The 21,647-nt window shown below is 52.4% G+C and overlaps 1 protein-coding gene across 1 annotated transcript in view; it reads right to left on the bottom strand.

The window, feature by feature from the left end:
- Nucleotides 1-21,647, bottom strand: part of DOCK1 (dedicator of cytokinesis 1) — a 490,559-nt gene that overhangs the window by 387,982 nt on the left and 80,930 nt on the right. Inside the window, 8 exon segments of the mRNA XM_079137291.1 lie at nt 3,525-3,625; nt 3,897-3,986; nt 7,834-7,931; nt 12,199-12,382; nt 12,748-12,851; nt 17,107-17,179; nt 18,111-18,209; nt 19,141-19,265. Of these exon segments, the coding sequence (XP_078993417.1) occupies nt 3,525-3,625; nt 3,897-3,986; nt 7,834-7,931; nt 12,199-12,382; nt 12,748-12,851; nt 17,107-17,179; nt 18,111-18,209; nt 19,141-19,265 (874 nt within the window).

The raw sequence follows: 21,647 nt of genomic DNA on the forward strand, positions 1-21,647 counted from the left end.
TGGGCAGTGATTGTAAGGGTGTAAACAGCTGTTCAAACTCATCAAGTGAGTTTTACCATATACACATCGTAACAGTGAAAAACAGCTTTTCAATTTTGAATAAGCAAAAACAACATTTTGTAAATGAGCAGACACCATCACACAGTGATGATATCAGCATGGCCATGGAAAATAAACCCAGAGACAGTGGTTATCTTCAATGTGCAGTGTTACATGCAGAGACTTTCATTTTCTGCAATGTAATCTTATAAAGTGTTTTTTACACTGAGGATGTCTTATTTTTAAATGATGAAGGCAGGAGTGGAAATAAGCAAATTTTAATTTGGTTCAGACTTCTACCCTTCCTACTGCTACTAGCCCCTAATCTAATAGTCCTTGCGCATAAGACTCACTTCCAAGCAATGTCCTCTGACTCACAAAAGCACCACTAAATTAGCTTCCGCACAGTGCTGGTTTCCATCTACTGGGCTGTGCAACCATTCGCTAAAACCTAGGGGCACAGGGGCAACCCTGATAACAAAGACCAACAAGGACATCCATTAACCAAACTAAAGTGCAAAAGTTGGTGAGTCTCCAGTCACCCTTTATATACTGAAGAATTCACTGTGGCTTTGAAGCATGCACCACACTCCTAACAGGAGTCTGCTCGGGTACAGACAGCTCTCTGGTTAGGTTCTGAGCCAGCATGGTCAGACTGTTCCTCCAGACGAGTATAAGACACAAGGGCCACTGTAACTGCCACACAGGTGACCCAACATGACCTATTTTACTAAGAAGTCACAATACGCTCAGGTTCCAGAACTCCAGTGGGAAAGCTGACCTCCCGGAGGGGCTGGCCTGCCAGCGGGGTCTCAGTGTGCTCTGGGGCTGGGGCTGGGGCTGGGGCTGGGGCTGGGGCTGGGGCTGGGGCTGGGGCTGAGGCTGAGGCTGAGGCTGAGGCTGGGGCTGGAGCTGGGGCTGGGGCTGAGGCTGGGGCTGGCAGGATCCTCCCACTGTGGGGTCCAGAGCCAAGGCCCCCCCACTGAAAGAGCAACTTAGCACTCGCATCTCCTAGAGGAGCTCAATGCATGGGAACATCTCAAGTCCTGGCATGAGTTCTGTTTCACTTCTTTTAAATTATGTTCCCAAACTTCAAGATACCTTTTCATTTCACCCCTATTAATATTACCCCTCAAAAAAAAAAAAAAAAAAACCACCCACAGAATACACTTTGGGAACTCTTCCGACAAGTTAATCAAGGAAAGAATGAAAAACAATGATGATTCACAAAGAGGACAGCCCCGACCAGAAAATAAACCTGCCAGGCCATCTCATGAGTGCATGAAGATCATGCTCCTGGCAGGAGCACGTGGCTTCAGAACAAATGGAGCACCAATCATGTCGGTGAGAAGCCAGTGGCAACTCCATGAGGCACAGCTCAGTGGACAGAAGGAGCCAGTCCTGCTGGTTACGGTGAAGGACAGTCCTCAAAGCTAACACCTCGCCCCCTTTCGCTTGGACCAGAGCTGGTCACTCCCATGTGGCCAGACTCCAAGAACCTCCGATTACTTCTTCAGGAAGTGATTCCCGTTGCCCAAACTTTCCATTGCTTCTCTGGCAGTTCTTCGGGAAGACCTATCACAACATTTACGGAAGGGGAGAGACCATGTAGAAGGCGGCCTTCCCTGAGTTGCTTAGAACTGTGAGTGTCAGTACTGACTTCTTTGGCATTTCAAGGTGGAAATACTCATGTCCCAGTGGCTGAGGACCCATCTGCGCTGGGTGGTTGATCAAAACATGATAAGAATACTTACTTTCTAAAATAAAGACGGCCCTCTCTGCATTTGCAGAGATTGGACGGGAGGGTACTGGTTCTCATCTCTACCCAGCAGAGCTTAAAGATAAAACAGAACTTTTTCACTTTTCTCCCATTGAGCAACTTGCTGAACGCCCCATTTCCATCTTTCCAGCAGGGGACATGAGAGCACCCCTGCCCACCAACAGCACAGCACAGGGGCCATGCCAGCCAGGGCGCACACTCAGAGCGGCCAGTTTGTCCTTCCTCTCCTTTTCTGAAATTAAAGTACAGAGTCTGATCGGAAAAGAGCCGCTGGGTCACGTCTCAGACAAGGAGGAGACTCGGGACGCAGCCACATGTAGAGAGCATGCCGCATTCGCAGCAACCCCAGGTCATGGCCATGAACCTGCAGGGTCAGGCCTCAGCCACCACAGTGAGAAGACACCACTCAATCTTCCTCCCTGCAGTCTGTAAAGAGCTGTTCATGACAAAAACAAACTGGAGTCTCCACTGAGAGAAAATGTCTTAAAGAAAAAGTTTTAGCCAAAGACTCATAAAAGACTGGTCACAGCTTGCTCTGCATGCCTGAGGACATTCTGTGCCTCTCTGCCCACCTGGTGGCTCCACCCACCAGCCTGCAATAAATACCCAGGCAAGGCAGGACGGGAAAGGTCTAGCCCAGGACCAGGTTGTCATCAGTCAGTTTCAGGAGCCAGAACCCTGTGACCTTCGGCTCCAGGCTGCTCACAGGCAGGGAATGCAGATTTCAACTGAAGTCTACTCAAAACCCAGGTGGGGGCTAGGACTCAGACCTGTGGACACTAGAAAGAATGATTTCCAGTGATTCTACTCTTAAAGAAATGATGAAGATCTTTATTTTTCACTGCAACTTGCACAATACAAACTTTGAATTAGTGCCAATAAATCCCATCATGAAAAAGCAAGTAACACATCATCATAACAACTCTAATGATAATGAAACCCAGCAACTGCTTAGTGCTTCCTAAGCATCAGGGATTCTCCCAAGCATGCTACATGTAATAACTCATTAAAATTCTCAAACAAATCTACAACCATGTCCTTTTCACAGACAAGGTGAAGACCAGAGAGGTTAAGCAACATGCCCAAGACCACAGAGCTTGTAAGTTACAAAGTAGATCTTATGCTCAGGCAGCCGAACTCCAGGACTATGCTGTCGAACTCAAGGCCCAGAGGTGAACATACCCAGTGCGTATTGCCATCCTCTGGGGACCTCTGGGGACATTGGGTGTGCAACCAAGAATGTAAGTCAGTTAGAGCTAAAGCTTGTGGAGTCAAAGGGAAGGCAAGGAGATACACTGAAGAGAACAAACGGCATTTAATTCACACCACACAACCCATCACCCCACAACAGGGCACATCCATTCCCTCGTTCATCGGGCCTGTTGGGAATTCCCAGTGTGGCAGACACTCCACATGCACGTACCAGCCTCATTGAGCATAAACCAAAACCTCAAAGATGAATGGAAGGTAGGGAGGAGAACAAGGATTTATTCCAGCACGTTAGGATAATTTACCACGTTATCTCTTTCAACAAGATTGCAAGGCCTATTAAGAGGGACACAATAATAAAAATTATCCCAGTAAATTCAAAGTTTTGAGGAGGGAAATGTACAGTCACTGCCAAAAGTCGTAGACAAAAAAAGACTCTAGACACTAAGCATTCAAGAAAAAGAAGTGCTGGTTTTGAAACAAATGAAAGACTCACGTGTAGGCCAACGTCGCACTGAAGTGCTTCTTAATGTAGGTCTCCAAAACAGGGTTAAAATGCTGGAACTTTCTATCGGCAATTAGTCCAATGATAAAAACCTGTCAAATTAATCAGCAATATTTTCAGTAAAGACATTACAACAACCATTCCGGAACCTTCCTCCAGCAGGTCTACTAGAGGAAAGAGACCACAGCATTGCCAGGCAGAAGCAGGTCCCCCCTCCTATCTTCCCATCCCGTTGGCATGTGCACAACTAGTTCCACAGGGAAAGGCTCTTTCCACCTGCCCATGCCTCCCCTTTGACTGGACGTCTTTGGGGGACTGTGGGGCAGCCCCCCAGCTCCCCAGCAGGAAGGGAAGGTCTCTTACCAGGGCATCAAACACCAGGGTGTCAAAAGTCTCGCTCTCCGAGTTCTCCATCATGATGTTGAAGAGGGCGTCCAGGGTGTCCTGCAGGAACTGCACAGACACACAGGGACAACGTCACGGCCCCCGTCCCCCACACAGAATCACTGCTGCCTCTCCCAAGACGCCAAACACCCACTGCCCCCAGCGCTACCTAGAAAGCACCTACCATCTGGGTTGACTCAGCCATCGATGCCCAGGGAGAGAACCTCCCCAGTCAATCCCAAGCAGACATGCCACCGGAGGGGCGGACCAGAGCCACAGATGGCCCAGCCCACCCCAGCCCTGGGACCTGCCCAGCCCCCGTTCTGGTTCTCATCCGGCTGGTGACAAAGCACTGGACAGCGACTCTAAAGAAGGATCTGAGCTCTCTACACACACCGAGTGCAGGACTTCAGCCTGGGCAGAAGTCGCACAGGGACAGGTTCCAGCCGAGAACAGAAAGGGCCTTCCACCCAGCGAGAGGCCGAGGACAGAAGAGGAGTGTGATTCTGAAACCGGGGTCCTCAGCAGAGCCAGAGGGCACTGCTCCAACCAGAATCGATAAAGTAGTCGACTGAAATTTACCAAAGAAATATGACCCCGTGGAACAAGAGGCCTCATGAATGAAGAGAAACCGAGACGTCACACCAGCAGACGCACCTCCCTGCTCCCGGGAAGGGAGCGGAAGACGGACCAGAGAGGTGGCACTGGAGGGGACAGCAGTGGGCATGGAGTGGGACTGGCCATGCAAAGGACCACACAGCACACGCCACCATCAGTGGTCAGGGACAATGAATCACAGCGAACGCCACCGCAAACCCGCCAGGAAGGCTACGCCCAAGACGGACACGGCGAGCGTGGAAGTGGAGGTCCAGAAGCCCTGGTGCACTCGAGGCGGGCAGTGGTCACACGGGGCTGTGGCTCTGGACAAGAGACGATTCCTGCGAGGACAGACATGTGCCTGCAGAGGACTCGACAACCTCATCCTCGGTCCACATCCAAAAGAAAGGCGACGCCAGACGAGCCCGCAAATACGCACAGCAGCACTGCTCCTCACTGAACCCCCCAGTGGAAACACCACCATCTCCATCAGCGGACCGAGGAAGAGCTGTCAGGTCCACTCTGCCATGGGATGCGCCCCGGCCACGAGGGGTGAGGCCCTACCCAGCTACCACACGCACGCCTCCCTAAGACACCGCAAGAGAAAGAAGCCGCACACTGAAGATCACATTCCACGTGACTCCATTCATGCGAAATGTCCAGAGCAGGAACTCTCGGCAGCGGGGACTGCTGGCTGCAGGAAGGACGGGCAGTAGCTGCCTCAGGTGGGAGGCTTCGTTCAGGGGAGGACAGGCTCTGATGTCAAACAGAGGGGGTGACCACACACTGTGCCAGCAACTTGGACAGAATGAAGGGGGGGAGTCTATGGACTAGAATAGAATCCTGATGAAACCAGTATTTTGTAAAAGGAAGAGTGGGTACGGTGGCCCCATAGCAAGAACATCAAAGCGATGACTGAATCGCATAGGATCTGGATGCTTCCGGAATGGTCCAGCCTATGCCAATATCCAGAGGTCCTTGCAGACCACACAGAGGGTCTCAAACTGTCACAGCCCTGAGACGCTGTGGGAACCAAACCACGGGAACCTTCTCTGAGCACGTACAGGCCCTGCTTCATCCACCTGTGCTCTGCGTCGTGGAACCGGACACAGAGGCGGAAGTCCCCGGGAGGGAGGACAGCCCCATGCCCAGCAAGAGAGCCAAGACTCACTGGGGCAAGTCTTCATTGTAGTCTACTGTGCTGCCTGGCCCCCAGGTTATATCAGAAAATGCCACCTATAAATGGCAGAGAACTAAACCACCCTGACCCAAAAGCTCGCTAGTCTGGACAGCAAGGGCTCAAGAGGCCCTGTGGTCACCTGGCTTGCGCCACCCTATAACTCTGCTAGCATGTTCCTTCATTTTCAGAATGTGAATCTTTGCAAAGTTCAAACTGTGCGCCATCTGCCAACAACCTCATGTTCCTGCCAGCCGCTTCCAGTTCACACAAAGCCTAAAGGAGGACAACCAATCCCAGGCAGACCACTGACCTGGTCAGCAGAGCAGAAACAGAGAGCCAGAGCCTCCCTCGTGCAGCTGCAGAGTCGTGTGGTCGGGGTGAGCTGGGCAAGAGGGTCCCCACGTGGAGGCAGAGGAGGGCTTCTACAGGAACCCCACCCTGTCTCTGAGACCACCCGCTGGAGAACCAAAATCACCAATTTCATTCTCCAACTTAATGGGAAACCATTGCTTTAACTGAATATATCAGAACCTTCCTCAATCTGTCAAACAGGCCCTCTTCCTACAATCAGTTATAAACACACAGGAGGGATGCCTCAATTAGACGCACCAGGACCCACAACCTGCTGGCGTCCCTAAATGAAGCAAAAGGAACCCTTGGCAGCCCAGGAACTCCTCAAGTCCTGGCCATTGATAGCCAGTGGCTTAGACACTACGGTCACCTCTGTGGGCACACAAGTCTGTAGGACGTGCCAGCAAAGGTAGAAGGCAAGGTCAGGCACACAGTAGATGAGACGAGAAGGCCACCTGCGTACCCTGTATACAGGAAGGTGGGCGATGGGAAAATCCTTCCCAGGGATGAACAAGCATCAGTGACAGCACATTAGACCTGGGGGTGGGGAGCAGGACAACACAGCTCTACGCCTTTCCTGGTAAGCCACAAAAGGTCAACGGAAGTACAGAGAACTCCTGACGTGACACAGAGCCTTAAAGAGGACAAAATTTCATTAACTGGTGTCTTCTAAAGTATGTTCACGTATTCACCCAGTTTCCATTTGAACTGGGGAATTTATAGAACCCGGGGAAGTTTAAAATGCAATTAACATTGTCCAAGCCACTGGTACAGAGCTAGGATTGAGAAGACGATTAAAATTTTAAGATTAGCACGGATATGTCTAAATGGTTACACAAGGAATTTAGGAAAGTAGTGCAACCAGATTAATTCATTCTGAAGTTAAGCACATTGCTGGTTAATTAAGGCCATTTTAAGTAATTAATTTTGCAGAGATAAGGCAGGCTCCCTTCCCTGGCACTTCTCATAGAGGGTGAGGGAACCGAGGCAGGAAATGAACAGACTTCGCTGTGGAGACCTTGCTCACTACACACTGCATGCTGGTGACCAGGTCAGCATCCGTGACCTACACAGAACTCACTGCAAATGAGAAGGCATTTCCCATGTGCAAGGAAAAGCCACCCAAGCACGTGAGAAGAAAGGAGTACCCCATTCTGGAAGAAAGAGCAGCACAATCAACAATCCCAGATCAAGAATCTGGGAGCTGAGTAATCAAAGGGATCTCAGATCACCCCATGCCCTCAACTCTTGGATCTCACAGACTCTGAGCTGTGAAGGCTGGAAGAAATGGTGGCATCTCCAGAGCTGAGGTGTGAGGCGAGAACAGTCCTCGATTGCAGGAAAGAAAAAAGTAAGGTATGACTCGGGCTGTGCTGGGTCCCGCACCACAGTCCTCCAGGCCGCGGACGGGCCCGGGTTCCAGGACACTACCATGTTCGAGGTTCGAGGACACTACCATGGACACAGCAGGAGTGACACACACAGCACATCCCTGCAGGCCAGGCACAGGTCGGATCTTCAACAACCCCTGGACAAGACAGTCACCATCCCACCTTACAGCAGGTCAAAGTGGGACGTGCGGAGGCCACTAAGCTGTGGCCAGCGCTGCATAGGACCCAGGAGACTGGCCACAGAAAACTCCTGGCTGACCTGGCAGCCCATTCAGGGGGCTGCGCTGTGTGTGGACAGGACTGTGACCAGAACCCTACGCAGCCATGGGGTCAGCACCCACGTCCACCGGAAAGCACAAGAAAACAGTGCAGCCTGAACATCCTCGGGCCACCTTACCTTCACCACCTCCCCGCCGTCCACCTTCATGAGCTGCCGGAGGTTCTGCTGCAGCAGGCTGGTGTTGGAGCGCCACTTCAGCAAGCCCAGGAGGCCCACTGCAAGCAGAGGGACAGTCAGCTCCAGCCTCCCTGGCCTCGCGCGCCCTCCCGCGCCCTCCCACGCCCACACCAGGCCAGGCCCGGGTCTCCATTAGATTTTCTTTAATAGAAAAATCAACCCTATTTCAAAAAGCTCACCTGCTAAATACCCCATTACTCTGTAGCAACATACTAAGCACCGAGAGCAGCTGAAGTCATTATTTCCAACTACACTTACCATGTGGAAGCTTTAAAATTTCCACATTTGGGGACCTGAAAAGACTGACCTCTGAATCTACAGGAAGGCAGCTGCAGCCACCACAAAGCCCAGCATGGGCTGCCTACCCAGAGGTGCTACCCTGGCATCTCCTGCCAAGGGGGTTTCTCTTGCTTGAAAACAAGCCTTTAGGCTTTCACTTAATTTTTTAGATAAACTGATATAAAATAATTAATAAGACATTAAAGCACTGAAACTGCTAAGCAACCACCCTGCAAGATCCTTGGAGCTACAACAACCCTGGACCACTGAGGCCACTTGGAGCTGAGCTTCCTGTCTGGCTTCTGGAACCACTTGTCCTTATTGCTGTGATTTTGTTTACATTGTGCCCCCTCAGTCTTTTTAACAGAAAAATCAAGGATTAAATATGCTGGGTTTTTTCTTAAAATATTTGTTTTAATTTAAAGGAGTTTGTTTAAGACACCAAGTTGTACTCTAAGGTAGAAAGACGGACCCACAGCCTCTCTAGGAAAGGACGTCAGCCTATGCATTGTCATGGGAAGTTCCACTTATGCTCCATTACTTGAAAAAAATGCAATTAGCCAAGTGCACCTAATTTATTGCTTATGCTCATCAGGAACCAAATTCAGCTATAAAAACTGTAACCATTAAAAACAATACAAAAGTTTTTAGTTAATACTAGAAAGATAGAATATTTCATTCATTTGACTTCACTGCAAGTATAGCTGGTAAAGGGAAGAATCAAAACCAAAAGGGGCTGAGGGTGGTGATGCAGGCCTATAATCCCAGGAACGTGGGAGGCTGAGGCAGGAGAATCGCGAGTTCAAAGCCAGCCTCAGCAACTTAGCAAGGCCCTAAGCAACTCAGTCAGACCCTGTCTCTAAATAAAAATAAAAATAAAAAAATTTTTTAAAAAGGGGCAGGGATATGGCTCAATGGTTGAGTGCCTCTGAGTTCAAGTTCAATCCCCAGTACCAAAACGAAAACAAAAACATAAAACACCAAAAGGGGACAGCCCCACATTCACCATGCAATACATATGCTAGGCTTAAAGGCAGCAACTACGGGACCCTGCGCAGGTCAGCTTCCCTGTTTTCTCATCTGAACAATGGGTATGATGTTGCAAAAATTTGCAGGACTGTGGTAGAATGAAAAGACACAATCGGTATAAAAAAAGCATCCTACTGTCATGTATAGCTAAACAGAATAAATAAAAAATAATAATTAAAAAAACAAGGTAGACTTAAAAAAAGAAAGAAAGAAATAGCCCAAGGCCCAGCACAAAATACTAACAGCAGCATGAGCTGAAAGTGTATTCATTCATTGTGAAAGTCCATGTGTTTTAATTTCTAGTCGACAATGAAGTTGCGGGAAAGGTTTCAGCCTGCCCCAGCACACTCATGGTCCCGGGTTAAGGAGATTTCCATTTCACAAGTTACAACCAGTTTCTTTAGTGGAGCCCAAATCATAATCTGATCCCATTCCTGCAAAGTTGGCAGCATGCGGGATATGGCTGAGCTGAGATCTACCTCTGCATTGCAAATTGGAGAAGTCCACCTGGGAATATGAGTAGATCACCTCAAGGAGGAAGAAAGCAGAGCTTGCCAGGCCCCACAGGGTACCAGGTCACAGGAGGCTCCCCGTTCTCCATGCCCTTGGGACCGCATCGCAGGTGGGCCCGTGATCATTCTTTGCTTCGTGGCTCTTTCCCTCTGATTATACAGTAAGTTAACTGAGCAGAGGAACCACATCTTGAACTTCTTTTCATATCTCCCCTGGCAGCCAGCATAATGCAGAGGACAGAGATATTTAATACAGCCTCATTGAATATTCAGCTACCGCTTCTCCCTAAATAATGGAACTTCCCAGTAACAAATCACGGCTGTCTCAAAGGAGAACCTGGGACTATGCTTAGACCCCAACTGGGGCAGCTCCACCTTGTACACACCTGACCTGCCTCCATCCCACAAAGGGGCACCACTGCTGGTGTGAAACAAAATCCCCGACATCCCCCTCTGCTCCAGTGAGCAGCATCACATCGGAATTTCCCTGTTGCCCAGCAACGGCCGCTGCTGAGTCGGGGGCGGCCTCTCCCTCCGTTCCAGGGAGGGAATCGCCCTGCAGTGGTGAGACTCGGGGAGCCAGAAGGTGAAAGAGGGATGAACACCACGCCCCGAGGGACCTCCAGGTTCCCAGTCCCCTGTCCAGGGACATGTGGGTTACACGTGACACTCAGAACATTGTCTTAAGGGGGAAATATAATCAAGCTGCAAATAACAACATCCAAAAGTGCTTTTGGAACATGACCCAGGTATAAGATGGTGGCTTCCTGCAGAGAGATGATGGCCACACACAGCAGCTCACTCATCCAGGACCTACTGAGAACCTGAAGTGCCACTCACATGGGATGGCAACCCATTGAAAATGTCACCTTTGCCCTGGGTTAAATGAGGTGCCAACACTGTAGTCTTCAGGCACAGGGGGACCATTAGGGTCATATCCAGAAGACAACCTTTGTTTTGCTGGGGCAGCGCCGTTGACCACAGGTTCCCTGGGACCAAGCCTGCAAGCCCTCTGTGCGTTCCCACCCTACCCACCAGCCTGCTCAGACCTAATCCCCAGGTGAGGCTTTTCATTTGCTCCTGGGATTCCTGGACCAGCAGGACACTTTAAAATGCTTCAGGCAAAACAGGAGTAATCTTAGAAAAATGCACCCAAATGGCCTTAGAGCATTTGTACCCAAATGTATCCAAGTGGCCTTAAAGCATCTGCATACAGTCCTATGCAAACAGACAGAAAGGTTTTGAGTGACCTCTTGCCCCACCCCCCCAAGCAATTTCCTCATGAGAGCAAGGGTGAGAAAGCATTACCTGCAAACATTAACTCCTCAGAAGAGCTCAGAGCCCAGAGCAGGAAACTTGACAAGCACATGACCCAGGGCTGGCTTGCCCAAACCTGCAGGGCGCCCTGACACCTCCACCAGGTCCAGGCTTCCACCTGAGGGGTTACTTTTGTCCCGTGCTAATCCCATTAAAGTCCAAAAGATGCCTGTCCCCTGGCAAGTCCAAAACTACTGCCATGATTGACAGACAACCCCCAGAGATGCAATGCCTGATAGCAACAGACATTAATAATCACAATCCATATCGGGCAGTTAGGAGGAAAAAATTGGATTTTCAGGCTCAGTTTCAAGACAGCATAAAGTCCCTCTGCACGGCTGTGATATGGTCACATTAAGGGGATGCAATTTTTAAATGAAAGATTTGTGCACAGGAGTCTCTCCCTCCTCCAGACAGAGTGGCAACAACAATGCCCGTGTGCTCTGAATAAGAAGCACCCCGGCTGGTGGCAGTGTCGCTGGGGAGGAGGCAAGTAGTGGTAATGAACTCTGAGCAGTCCACCGCCCCAGCCCAGGGACACCAGGCACCAGCCGATGAGTGATCTGCTGTTAGGCTGAGCTTTGTGTGCATGAATCTCACGCTATAAGGGGCACTCAAAAATACCACGCACACCAACTTTTACAAAACAATGATAACCGGGAATTATCTCAATGAATAGCTGAGACAGGGAAAGATACAAAGAGGGTGGGAATCCTGCAATCCTGCAGCTCACGGACCCCTCAGACAGCCCTGGAGGCAGGACTTACTCCCATGTCTACAGACCGGGTTAGGGAACACTCGCTCAGGTCATATCCAGGGTTAACCTAGAACCGGGACTCAATCGCAGGTCTGTTTAGGCTCCAAATCTCTTGAGTTTCCCTTGCGCCATGCTACCTTCCTCTGGCTGGAAAGCCTTCTAAGGAGTAAGTCCACTGTTTTGTCTCACATAAAGTCACACCCTGGACCAAAATAGAAGTGTGAATTTTAAACTATGATGGATGTCACCTCCTCTTTCAGGTGCCATCATCCACACGGGTCACTGGCGAGGGATGGAATGAATGACATACACACACCCACAGGAAATGCCTCCCTCCACTCAAGGAGCAAGCCAAAAACAATTGGGGCAGAAGACGAAAGGTCCTGGGAGCGTCGTCCTGCCCCAACTCACCATTCTGGGTCAGCTTGGTGGAGCACACCAGCGTGGAGATCTGGAAGGAGTCCTTGCTGATCGTGCAGCTGCCCAGACTCTGCATGCTCTTGCCCGTGGCCGAGTGGCCCTTCTCTTCTAACTCCGCTTTTGTCGAGGGCAGACTCAAGTATGTCGCTGCGTCTTCCAGCTTCTTGGCCTCGGCCTGCAAGTTTAGTTACACAGCAGGTCAAACAGCACTTGGGTAGCAAAGCCCAGCTTTTCCATGGGTTGTCCTCCTTGACCCTTCTAACACCACAGCCGCTGTCAGATGGAGCTGCCGAGGTGTTTCAGTCATGGCCCTCGTACCTCTAGATCAGTTCACGTCTGCAGCTTTTCTATATAGCACTGAAGGCGTCACTGTCCGTCATCTCATTAGGGGGACAGTTAAACGGCTGGTCATCAGAAACACTCATACACATGATTAAATGGAGCTAGCTAGCTGCTTTCTCCTGCCGGTGGCAGATGCAGGTCAGGAAGCCAGACAGGACGGAATCAAAGTGCGCGTGGCGGCAGGGCAGAACGGCCTACCTTGTAGACAATGAGGTCGTGCTCTCCATCTCTCAGGGTGGTCCCGTCGTACCTCATCAGCTTCACAAACGCCAGCGCGAATATCTTCTCAGATTTATCCTTGGCTGCAATAAGGATCAGTAACCTTCTTCAACTGTGGTCATGGCAAAACAACATCACAAAACACAACAAAGGCTACCTTTATGAAACGATGACAATACTGCATTGATGGGTGATAAAGTGGACGGAAGACACAGAGGAGCAGGACAGGTTCACCAGGGAAGACCTCGACACTAAGGGCTGGGCTGTCCTCCAAACAGTCATAAACTCCTAGCAATTTCCACCAAAATCTCAGGGAAGACTATTCATGGAACGTGGAAACTGACTAGGATAAAGAGCAGAAGGACCTTGCAGAAGAATGTGCAGGAAGACCCACAGTCCTGGAACCCAGGAGTGACTCGGAAAGGGCAGAAATGAAGACAGCGTGATTTTTAACACTGGGCTGCAGAGACCAGGATGTTGAACAGGTCCTGGGAACACAAGGCCATCGCAGGACACAGATGCATGGAGGGAAAGCTGCTTAGCAATACAGAAAAACAAAACAGACCCTACCTCAGGCTTCTTCTCAGATAAATCACAGATGACTGAAGACCTGAGTATGAAATTTCATTCCCATGAGCAGGAAAGTCCCGTCCCCAGGACCTGCGCTCAGGACCACACCCAGGCTTCACTCAAGTCTCTGCTGAATGTCACCTACTCCAAAGAGACCACACTGCATCTAACACAGCAGCCCAGTCTCACCTTTCTCTCATCTGAGGATGATTCTTATCACTGACAGAACGTGTGTACACTTGTGCAAGAGAGAATTTGTTCTTGCTATTGCTAGTTTTTGTCCTCTGGGCCCTGAAATGTAAGGGACACTGCGATCTTTTTTTTTTTTTTTTAATGCTATTTCCCAGGGCATGAAATAGTGCCTGGCATACAATAGCTGCTCAATAAATATTTGTCCTACTTGGGGAGAGAGCCAAGAACAAATAAGTTCTTTCAGGTCATAAAGAAAACAGAAGTTGGTGATTTATCCGAGAGTGATGGAGGCAACGGGCAATCTGAGGCATGGTGGGAACAGGCCTCCTGAGAAGGTGCCAGCACATGGGCCATGGTGCAGACTGTCCAAGAGAAGAGAAGGCCCAGTGCAGAGGTCTCAGGCAGCACAGGCCTGACTTGGTGGAGCTGGAAGGCCAGCGTGGCTGGTGGGTAGAGCAAGGAGAGCCAGGGTCGGCAGGGGCACATCAGATGGGGACGGAAGGGGCAGTCTGCACTGAAGGAAGGAATTGGCCATGAACTCCTCAAGTTGTCGCCTGAATACAGAACAGTAATGTTGAGTTCCAGAGTTGGGAAACACCTCAAAGTATTCATTCAAAATTCTCTGTTTAGAGATGAAAAGACAGAGATCAGACAAGAAAGCCACACCCTCCTGGGGTCAGGGACTCAGAAGAGTCGCCTCGGACCCCACTTCATCAGGGACCTTGTGCATCTCAGCATTGCTGCACTGTCTCGCATGCAGTAGGTGCTCAACAAATGCTGGCTAAAGGGTAAGTGAAGAATCAACCAAACAAAGACAAAGAAATTAACAGAGATAAAGCGTGTACTCCAGGAATCTAAATAGTCACTTTGTAAAGGGTACCAGAACGCGAAGAAGATATCACGTTCAAATGGCAAAGGACAGCGCCTCCTAAATTCAGGGTGGCGTGAAAAATGACAACAGGCCTCTCCGAAAGCGCCCAGGGCTTGGAAGGACACCAGATGGCAATGGTCAGCAGATGGCTTACATGGAGCCTCCCCTTCTTCACAAGCACAGGTGCTTCTCGTGACAGGCTCGCCCAACGCCAGACGCGCTGCACGGCTTCTTTCACAGCCCAGCAGGAGACTGTGTGCGTGGGAGTGACCTGTCCCTCATCCCCAGAGCCCCACCAGCCAAACCCACCACATTCCACTCCTGGCCGGGTCCAGCCACAACATCCACGGGTGTTCCTGTGACTTAAGTGGACGCCCCAAGGAGCCCGCAGGCTGCTGGAAAGGAGTCCTATCATCACATCAGCACCAAACTCCCGATCAAACCACAGATCCGGGTAGAACAAATCCCGTCCCTCCTGCCTTCTGCCAGCTCTGCTTTAGAGCAGAAAGCAGTCAGGATCTGCTGGGGGCCACGTGGCCTCTCTCCCTGTTCTGACCGAGGGTGTCCCCACACAGGCCTGCCGGGCCCCAGCGGCAGCTAGTAATCCAGGATCTCAAACCGCCACACTGGTGATGCTCAACATGTTCCCAAAGCCCACAAGCTGTGGCCATGGGGACTTCATTAATTATGCAAATGTGTCTTGGTGTGTCGAGTGATAGCATCTTGTCTATAATGAGTACTTAAAACTGACAAGAAAAACAAGGATTTTGAAAATTAAAATGCTGGAGAAGATAGCCTCTGCCCTCAAGTGATTTATTAACTGGGGAGAAAGAGCTTGCTACAAAGGGTGCGTGGTACTGAGACAGCTCGCTCCGTGGACTCCACACTCCTATCCCACTGGGCCCTGAAAGTCTGACCCTCTCCTGCTGTCCTCCGGGGACGTGGGTGCAGGGTCCCCGCTGGCTCACCCGAGCTCTGGCTGGCTCTGGCTCCCCACACTCGGGCTCACCTGTGCAGCGCCCTCCATGCGCAGGCTGAGAACACACCTGTGCCCAGAGCACACCCACGCTGCTCACAGCCTAACCCTGCTATTCCCTAGGGGATTCCTGCAAGCTAACCTGCATCTCCACACTAACCTAAGCCCTGCAAACTGAGGACCCCAGCCCCGATGCATATGGAACAGACATGCCCCGTGCTAAAGAGCCACAGGGCCGGGGCAGGCCCCTGAGGCACTCCAGTAGAATGCTCGGGCCCAGGGCTCAGGCTGGAACCCAAGATCCTCACTGACCACTTGGGTGACTCAGGGCCAGCTCACTCAGGGTCTCCACGCCCCAGGTTCCTCGTGTACGACAGGAGAAGTCACACTACTGACACTGACAACACACGGGGTTTCTGGGAGGCCTAATCTCAACAGCACGTGGGGCCTTGGTGCAGGCCTCAGCCCCGCCATCCAGGAGCCATGAGCGCAGGGGAGGCCCTGACCACTACCTGAGGCCTGAACTTGGCACTAAGGCAAGCGTGAACAGCAGGGCTCCGCCCTCCCAGCTGGCAGGCTCCACGGCCCTGCTCCTGCCCCTCAGAGACACCAGATGCCCTCTTACTAGCCCCTGGCGGGCTGCACTGCAGGACGGGGCAAGGGGCGCAGTGATGCTCTGTGGCCGTCACCCCCACACCATTGAGTGGGCCTCGTGCGGCTTCACAGTCCTTGAGAACCAGGCCTTGGCCTCCTCTGCCTCTAGGAATGGTCAGCTGAGGGCAGTGTCAGCACTTCAGCTGGGCAGTCTGAGCACGCTGAGTGACGGCAGGCCCGGGCTTCTCTGGGGCCCTGCACCGTGGTCCTCACACCCAGCACCAGGCCCTCGCTCCCCTGCACTGTCCTACCCTGTCCTGTCACAGCCCACACTGCACGGAGGGCTCAGAGCCCCAGGAACAGTCAGATGGCACCCGCTCAGCACAGGCACTGCCTCAGAGTCGCACTGCTGCAGAGCTGCTGGGGGAAGGTGGCCACATACCCGAGGGATGTCAGAAGAGGCTCGGGCCTGGGCGTCTGTGATGCGATGCACAGCCAGGGCCCAACCACCCTCCCATGCGGCCCCACGGCATCAACACGCGTGGCCCAAAGGCCACCCTCTTCCCCGGTCCTCTACAGCACACATGACCACAGCCAACTCCGATTGTCACTTATGTTCCCAAATATGAGCTGCTGCCGAATGGAGGCAGACCCCAAGGGCAGGCCCTGAGCCCGCCTTCTGGGTATCCTCCCCAGACCTAGCACAGGGCCACAGCCCTGGAAGGAGAGCGGACTAGCACCAGCGTCTGCTCCTCCAGCTCTGGCATCTCCGTCGATATCACACCAACATCTAGAAGAGCTCTGGCCACACTCCAGACACCAGGGGTGACAAGAAGACAAAAGGGGACACGGCTCTGGGTTCCAAGCAAAGATGACTTTTCTGATGGGCAGAGCATCGTGAGTCAAAAAGGAGAAGCGGACACCTAAAGAGGCTTGCAGAGGGTGGCCCCTAGTCAGGCAAGAGAAGGACAGTCTCCTGAGGCCTGCCCGAGACGCCTGGGAACAGGCGAGGTGACAATGGTAAGGGGCCACCACCTCGGCGTGACTGCAGAGTCCTGGAGCAGCCCAGGACAGGCACCGCTCGGGGGTCCCGCCCCTCCTGGCCTGAAACCTGGGGGCCGGAGTGAGTACTCACAGTCCTGTGATGACCGGTGGCGGAAGGTGAAGCGGAGGTGGCTGCGGTTCACGTCCTCGATGGGGATGGCCACCTGTAAGAGTGCAGAGGGGCGGGCAGCAGCTCTCCTGACAGCTCCCACCGTCGGCCTGAGTCAGCTGGGGCTTCGGGGCACCCTGCACACACCTCGACACTGCGGCGGTGGAAATGCGGGCTGTCTAACCCCCCGTGTGAGTTTTCCAAAGGCAAAATGTCTCCAAATTTAACAAGGTGATATTGGAAGGAGCCAACCTGACTCTGCAAGACTGCTGGATTTTTTTCTTTGAGCATTCTGATCCTTACTGTTAAGGTTCTATTTCTGCACACTGCCGTCCTCGTGTTTAGTCCCAACACAAAGGTATCTATATTCTCTCCACAGCTGCAGCAAGAAAGCTTGCTTGTTGTCACATTATGGTAAAAGAAAAAGACCTCGTCCGTGCTGCCTGTAAGCAAGGACTGTCCCTAATTCTCACATCTAACATCTGTGTTCCAGGGCCGACCCCTGGGCTTCTTTTCAAACATTCCGGCTCTTGGCAGTGGGCTGGTGCTTACCACAGGGGGCCGCCGTGGAGACCGGGTGAGCTGCGTTATGAAAATGTGCCAATGCCCCAGGACTGGGACCCATCTTCCAGGCAAAACTGCATGGACTGCCATCCCTATCTTTTCCAATCTGGTGTAAAGGCAGCAGGCCACACATAAAACAGACCCCAGTAGAGAAAGACAATAACTATCTTTAAAAGACTCTGTCGTTTGTCTCCATGAAAGCCCTATTTCTATGTCCAAAGGAGATGGGAGCAAATGTATTCCAAGAAATGCCAGCACGGTTCCTTAGCAACCCAGAATGACTTTGTTGGGAGAGCCACACAGTCTGCCTGGCGCTGTCGGCGGGCAGCCCCTTGGGCTCGGAGGAAGGTGGGGGTTCCTTTGGGATACAAATGAGCATTTCATAATCAAGCCAGGTGATAAAATGACCGTGCAAATAATACCTTCATGGTCTCAAACCAGCGCGGCTGCTTCACTTGGTAGTAAATCACAGACTTGTACTCTGAAATCGCCTCATCGCCAGCACCCGGGAAAATCACGTGCTTTAAAAGAAGGCAGAGAGCTCAGGTGAGACCTCGGGGAGCCTGCCAGGCACACACCTCCCACCAGGTGAGACCTCGGGGAGCCTGCCAGGCACACACCTCCCACCAGGCCCCAGGAGAAGGTCACACCTGGAGGGCTGTAAACTCATCCCACCTGGAAGCACAGTCCTACACCCAGCCCACGCCCCTGACTCGCCCACTGAGGACCTGGGCAGTCGTGAGACAAGGGCAGTACTGCATCCATCGCCCCCACCCTGTCCCAGCCCCTCGGACATCAGGATCTGCAGGACGTGCCTGGCTTTTTCAGAAGTCTGGAGTAAGGGGCTACAGGGGAAGGAGGTGGTCGCTGCCCTCTCCGTTCCCTCCAGCCATGAACACTGTCCAGTGGTCTCCAACTAGGGCCATGTGGCCAAGGCGGACAGGGCAGGCAGTGACACTGGAAAAAGAGACCCACCCCCACACACAGCTGAGCCTCAGGCACAAGCGCAGGCTTCTGATCCTGGCCCCAGCACACAGACTCCTTAAGGGATCCAGCTCTGGTGTGGCTACTATGGGGTGGGACCATGAGCCACAGCTCAAGCTGCAGTGGTCAGAGGTCAGAGACTGCAACCCAAGTCCACCTGCTCTCTGACCCTGAGCTAACTGCTTAGTCCTCAGTCTCAGGCGCCTCATGTCTCAAATGGTGACACGACAGTGTCTGTACTGCAGAGTGATTGCTTCGGGCTTGGCAGGACCCTCTGATAAGGCCGGGTGAAGAGCACGGACCAAACTCCACCGGGATCTCCTGAAACAGGCTGGCGGCCAGGACCCGGGCACCAAGGCAAGGTAGAGAGAGGGAAGCAGGAAGCAGCAGGGCTGCAGAGCCCAGGGGGGCCTGGGGCTGGGCGAGAGCCGGCCTGGGCCCTGCAGAGAAGACCCACAGCAGGAGTACCTCCAGGCGCTTCCCGTCCTCGTCATAGACGGACACCGTCACCTCCACGTTCTTGGCCGTTGTTTTGCTTCCTTTATCAAAATCCCCTTGAACCAACGTTACATAGATATCATTCCGAACATCACCTGGGGGGAAATTACACCTTCAATACCAATCCATTATTCAAAGCGTAACCGTGAATTTTGCAAGAACCGTCTAACACGATACCTAGCCTAGCAGAACGTTATAAATACTATATTAGGTGATCATGAAATATTCTCTACAAAACAGTCCCAGCACTTAAAAGCATGACAGAGTCGATTTTCATCATCGTCGTAAGACCTGCTGGGAAGAGGAAACTTCTCCTCTGCCGATTGCTGGTTGGGCAGAGGAGCCTCCACCTCCCAGTGCAGCACGTGCCGGTGGCTGCAATGGCACGCGGGGGCTGCGAGGACCTGCCCCGCGGCAGCGTCTGTGGCCCTCGGCCACCAATAGCATCGTCCCATCCTGGCTGGGCTCATCCACGTCCTCCGGAGCAAGGACTCTTGCACACCCAGGAAGGTAAGTGGCAGCGGCGGCCCCCTTTACAGCCTTCTGCCACTTTAGGAGCTGAGCCGAAACCTAACTGACAATCAGCACCACGGCCTGGGACAGGGACGAGAAATGGCAGGACAAAACAGACGTGTGCATGGCACGGAGAACAGACCCTTAGCTCTGGGGAAAGATGAGCTACGTCCACTCGGAAGCCCCTAAGGATGGTCCGGCTGGGAAAACTTCACAAGCTCTGTTGGCAAAGTGATTCAGAGGCAGCATCCTGCCCCAGTGACCGTCACTCTGCTACCGCCTGGCCCCTCCTGCCCGCCCCGCTCTGCACAGGCCACCAATGCTGCACCAAGGGCAGCAAGAGGCTACAGGTCAGGGACCCTAAGGATCAAAGGCTCCCCTTGCCGTCGTGTTTTTATTTATTTATTTTTGTTTGTTTGTTTAACTGATCTCTTTTGCCTTTTAATGGATCCAACTATTAAATCAAGCTTTCATTTGAAAGTCATTATTATAATAGTCCCAGTGGGCTGTTCCCACAACCACAGCGCCTGCCAAGAGAGGAAGCACGGCTGCAATTGCACCAAGTGCCCACAGAAGAGAAGAAGGGTGGAGCCAGAGGGCAGGAGGCAAGGCTGCCCAGCCACTGAGCAGCGGTGACCTGGGACACCCACCCTCTACAGCCCCCTGGCGAGGCAGGCGTGCTGGACAATCACCAGGCTGAAGAGCTCATCAGAGCAAGAAAGCCACCATCACAAAGGGCGACTAGCTTCCTGAAGATGACACCAGCCAGAGTAGTAACAGGGGCCAGGGCAGCAAGGGGTGGAACCCCACGCCCGCTCCCGGGTGCACCTTGAGATCGGTTCTCTGGGGCCGACACGGTCGACACCATTCACAGAAGGAAAACCCCAAGACATGTTTGCAAGGGCCATCAGCAGATGCCCCCATGGGTTACAGGCTCATACTCAGGGAGAAGGGAGCTGGAGGTGGAGGTGGGCGGATGCCGGCCATCCTCCTGCTCAAAGGGAAACTCTGCTCTCCCTCCAGGTCCTTCAGAAGGACTCGGGGTGCCAGCAGGCCACAAGAAGGTAGGAAGCCAGCCTGAGGGCGACATGACTAGATCCCACACTACCCAAAGAGGATGCAGGTCTCTGTAAGACAGCCAACGAAAGGAGTGGTGGGTGGGTTCTGCCAGGCAAGAGGCAGGAGTTTGACTGAAAGTCTCTGGCTCTGTCCCCTGGTGCCCACAGCCTGGCCAGGGGTAACTCGCTCAGTGAGATGCCCCCTCCAGGGGCCCACCCCCAGCATGGTGCACATGGAACCTGCCAGAACAACGTTGGCTGCATGGCTTCTCCACGAGTCAATCATGAGGGAAGTTTTCGACTTCCTTAATAAGTCTACCAACTATCAGGGAAAATTCAAGCACAAGCCAGAGGGTTCCTGGGTTTCCCTTTGCTCTTGAGGACACCTGAGTCACCGAGGTAGACCGCATGCTACCAGGAACTCCATGTGTGAATTTGCATCGCAGGTCCGGAGCCGCCTTCCAAGGAAACGCCTAAGAGAAGGGGCTGGGCAGAGCTAGCACAGGAGCAGTGGGGCACGGCCGCACCCAGGCTGCCCCAGGGCCTGCTGTCCAGCCCTGCCTCTCCTGCAGAGGCAAGGCTGACCGTCCTTCAGCCTGACTCTGGATTCCTGTCAAGCAATACACCAGAGCATTCAATAACCCGCGACAGCCCTGAAAACAAAGGAAGTGGACGTAAGACCCACAGCTCTTGCAGCACACAGAATGGCCACCCCTGCCGGTGCTCACAGAGGCCTACCAAAGTGGCCACCTGTGCCAGGCAAGCGTGGCATGTGGACCTCACTTCCACTCGTTGGCCGTGTGACTTTAGGCTGTGGTTTAATTTTTATGGGAATTAACACAATTTGCATCTTCCCGAGATCTTTATGTAGATTAACCTAGATTATTAATGTGCACGTTGCTTGCA

This window comes from Sciurus vulgaris (genome assembly GCF_902686455.1).
Source record: "Sciurus vulgaris genome assembly, chromosome: 4".
Taxonomy (NCBI): Eukaryota; Metazoa; Chordata; class Mammalia; order Rodentia; family Sciuridae; genus Sciurus; species Sciurus vulgaris.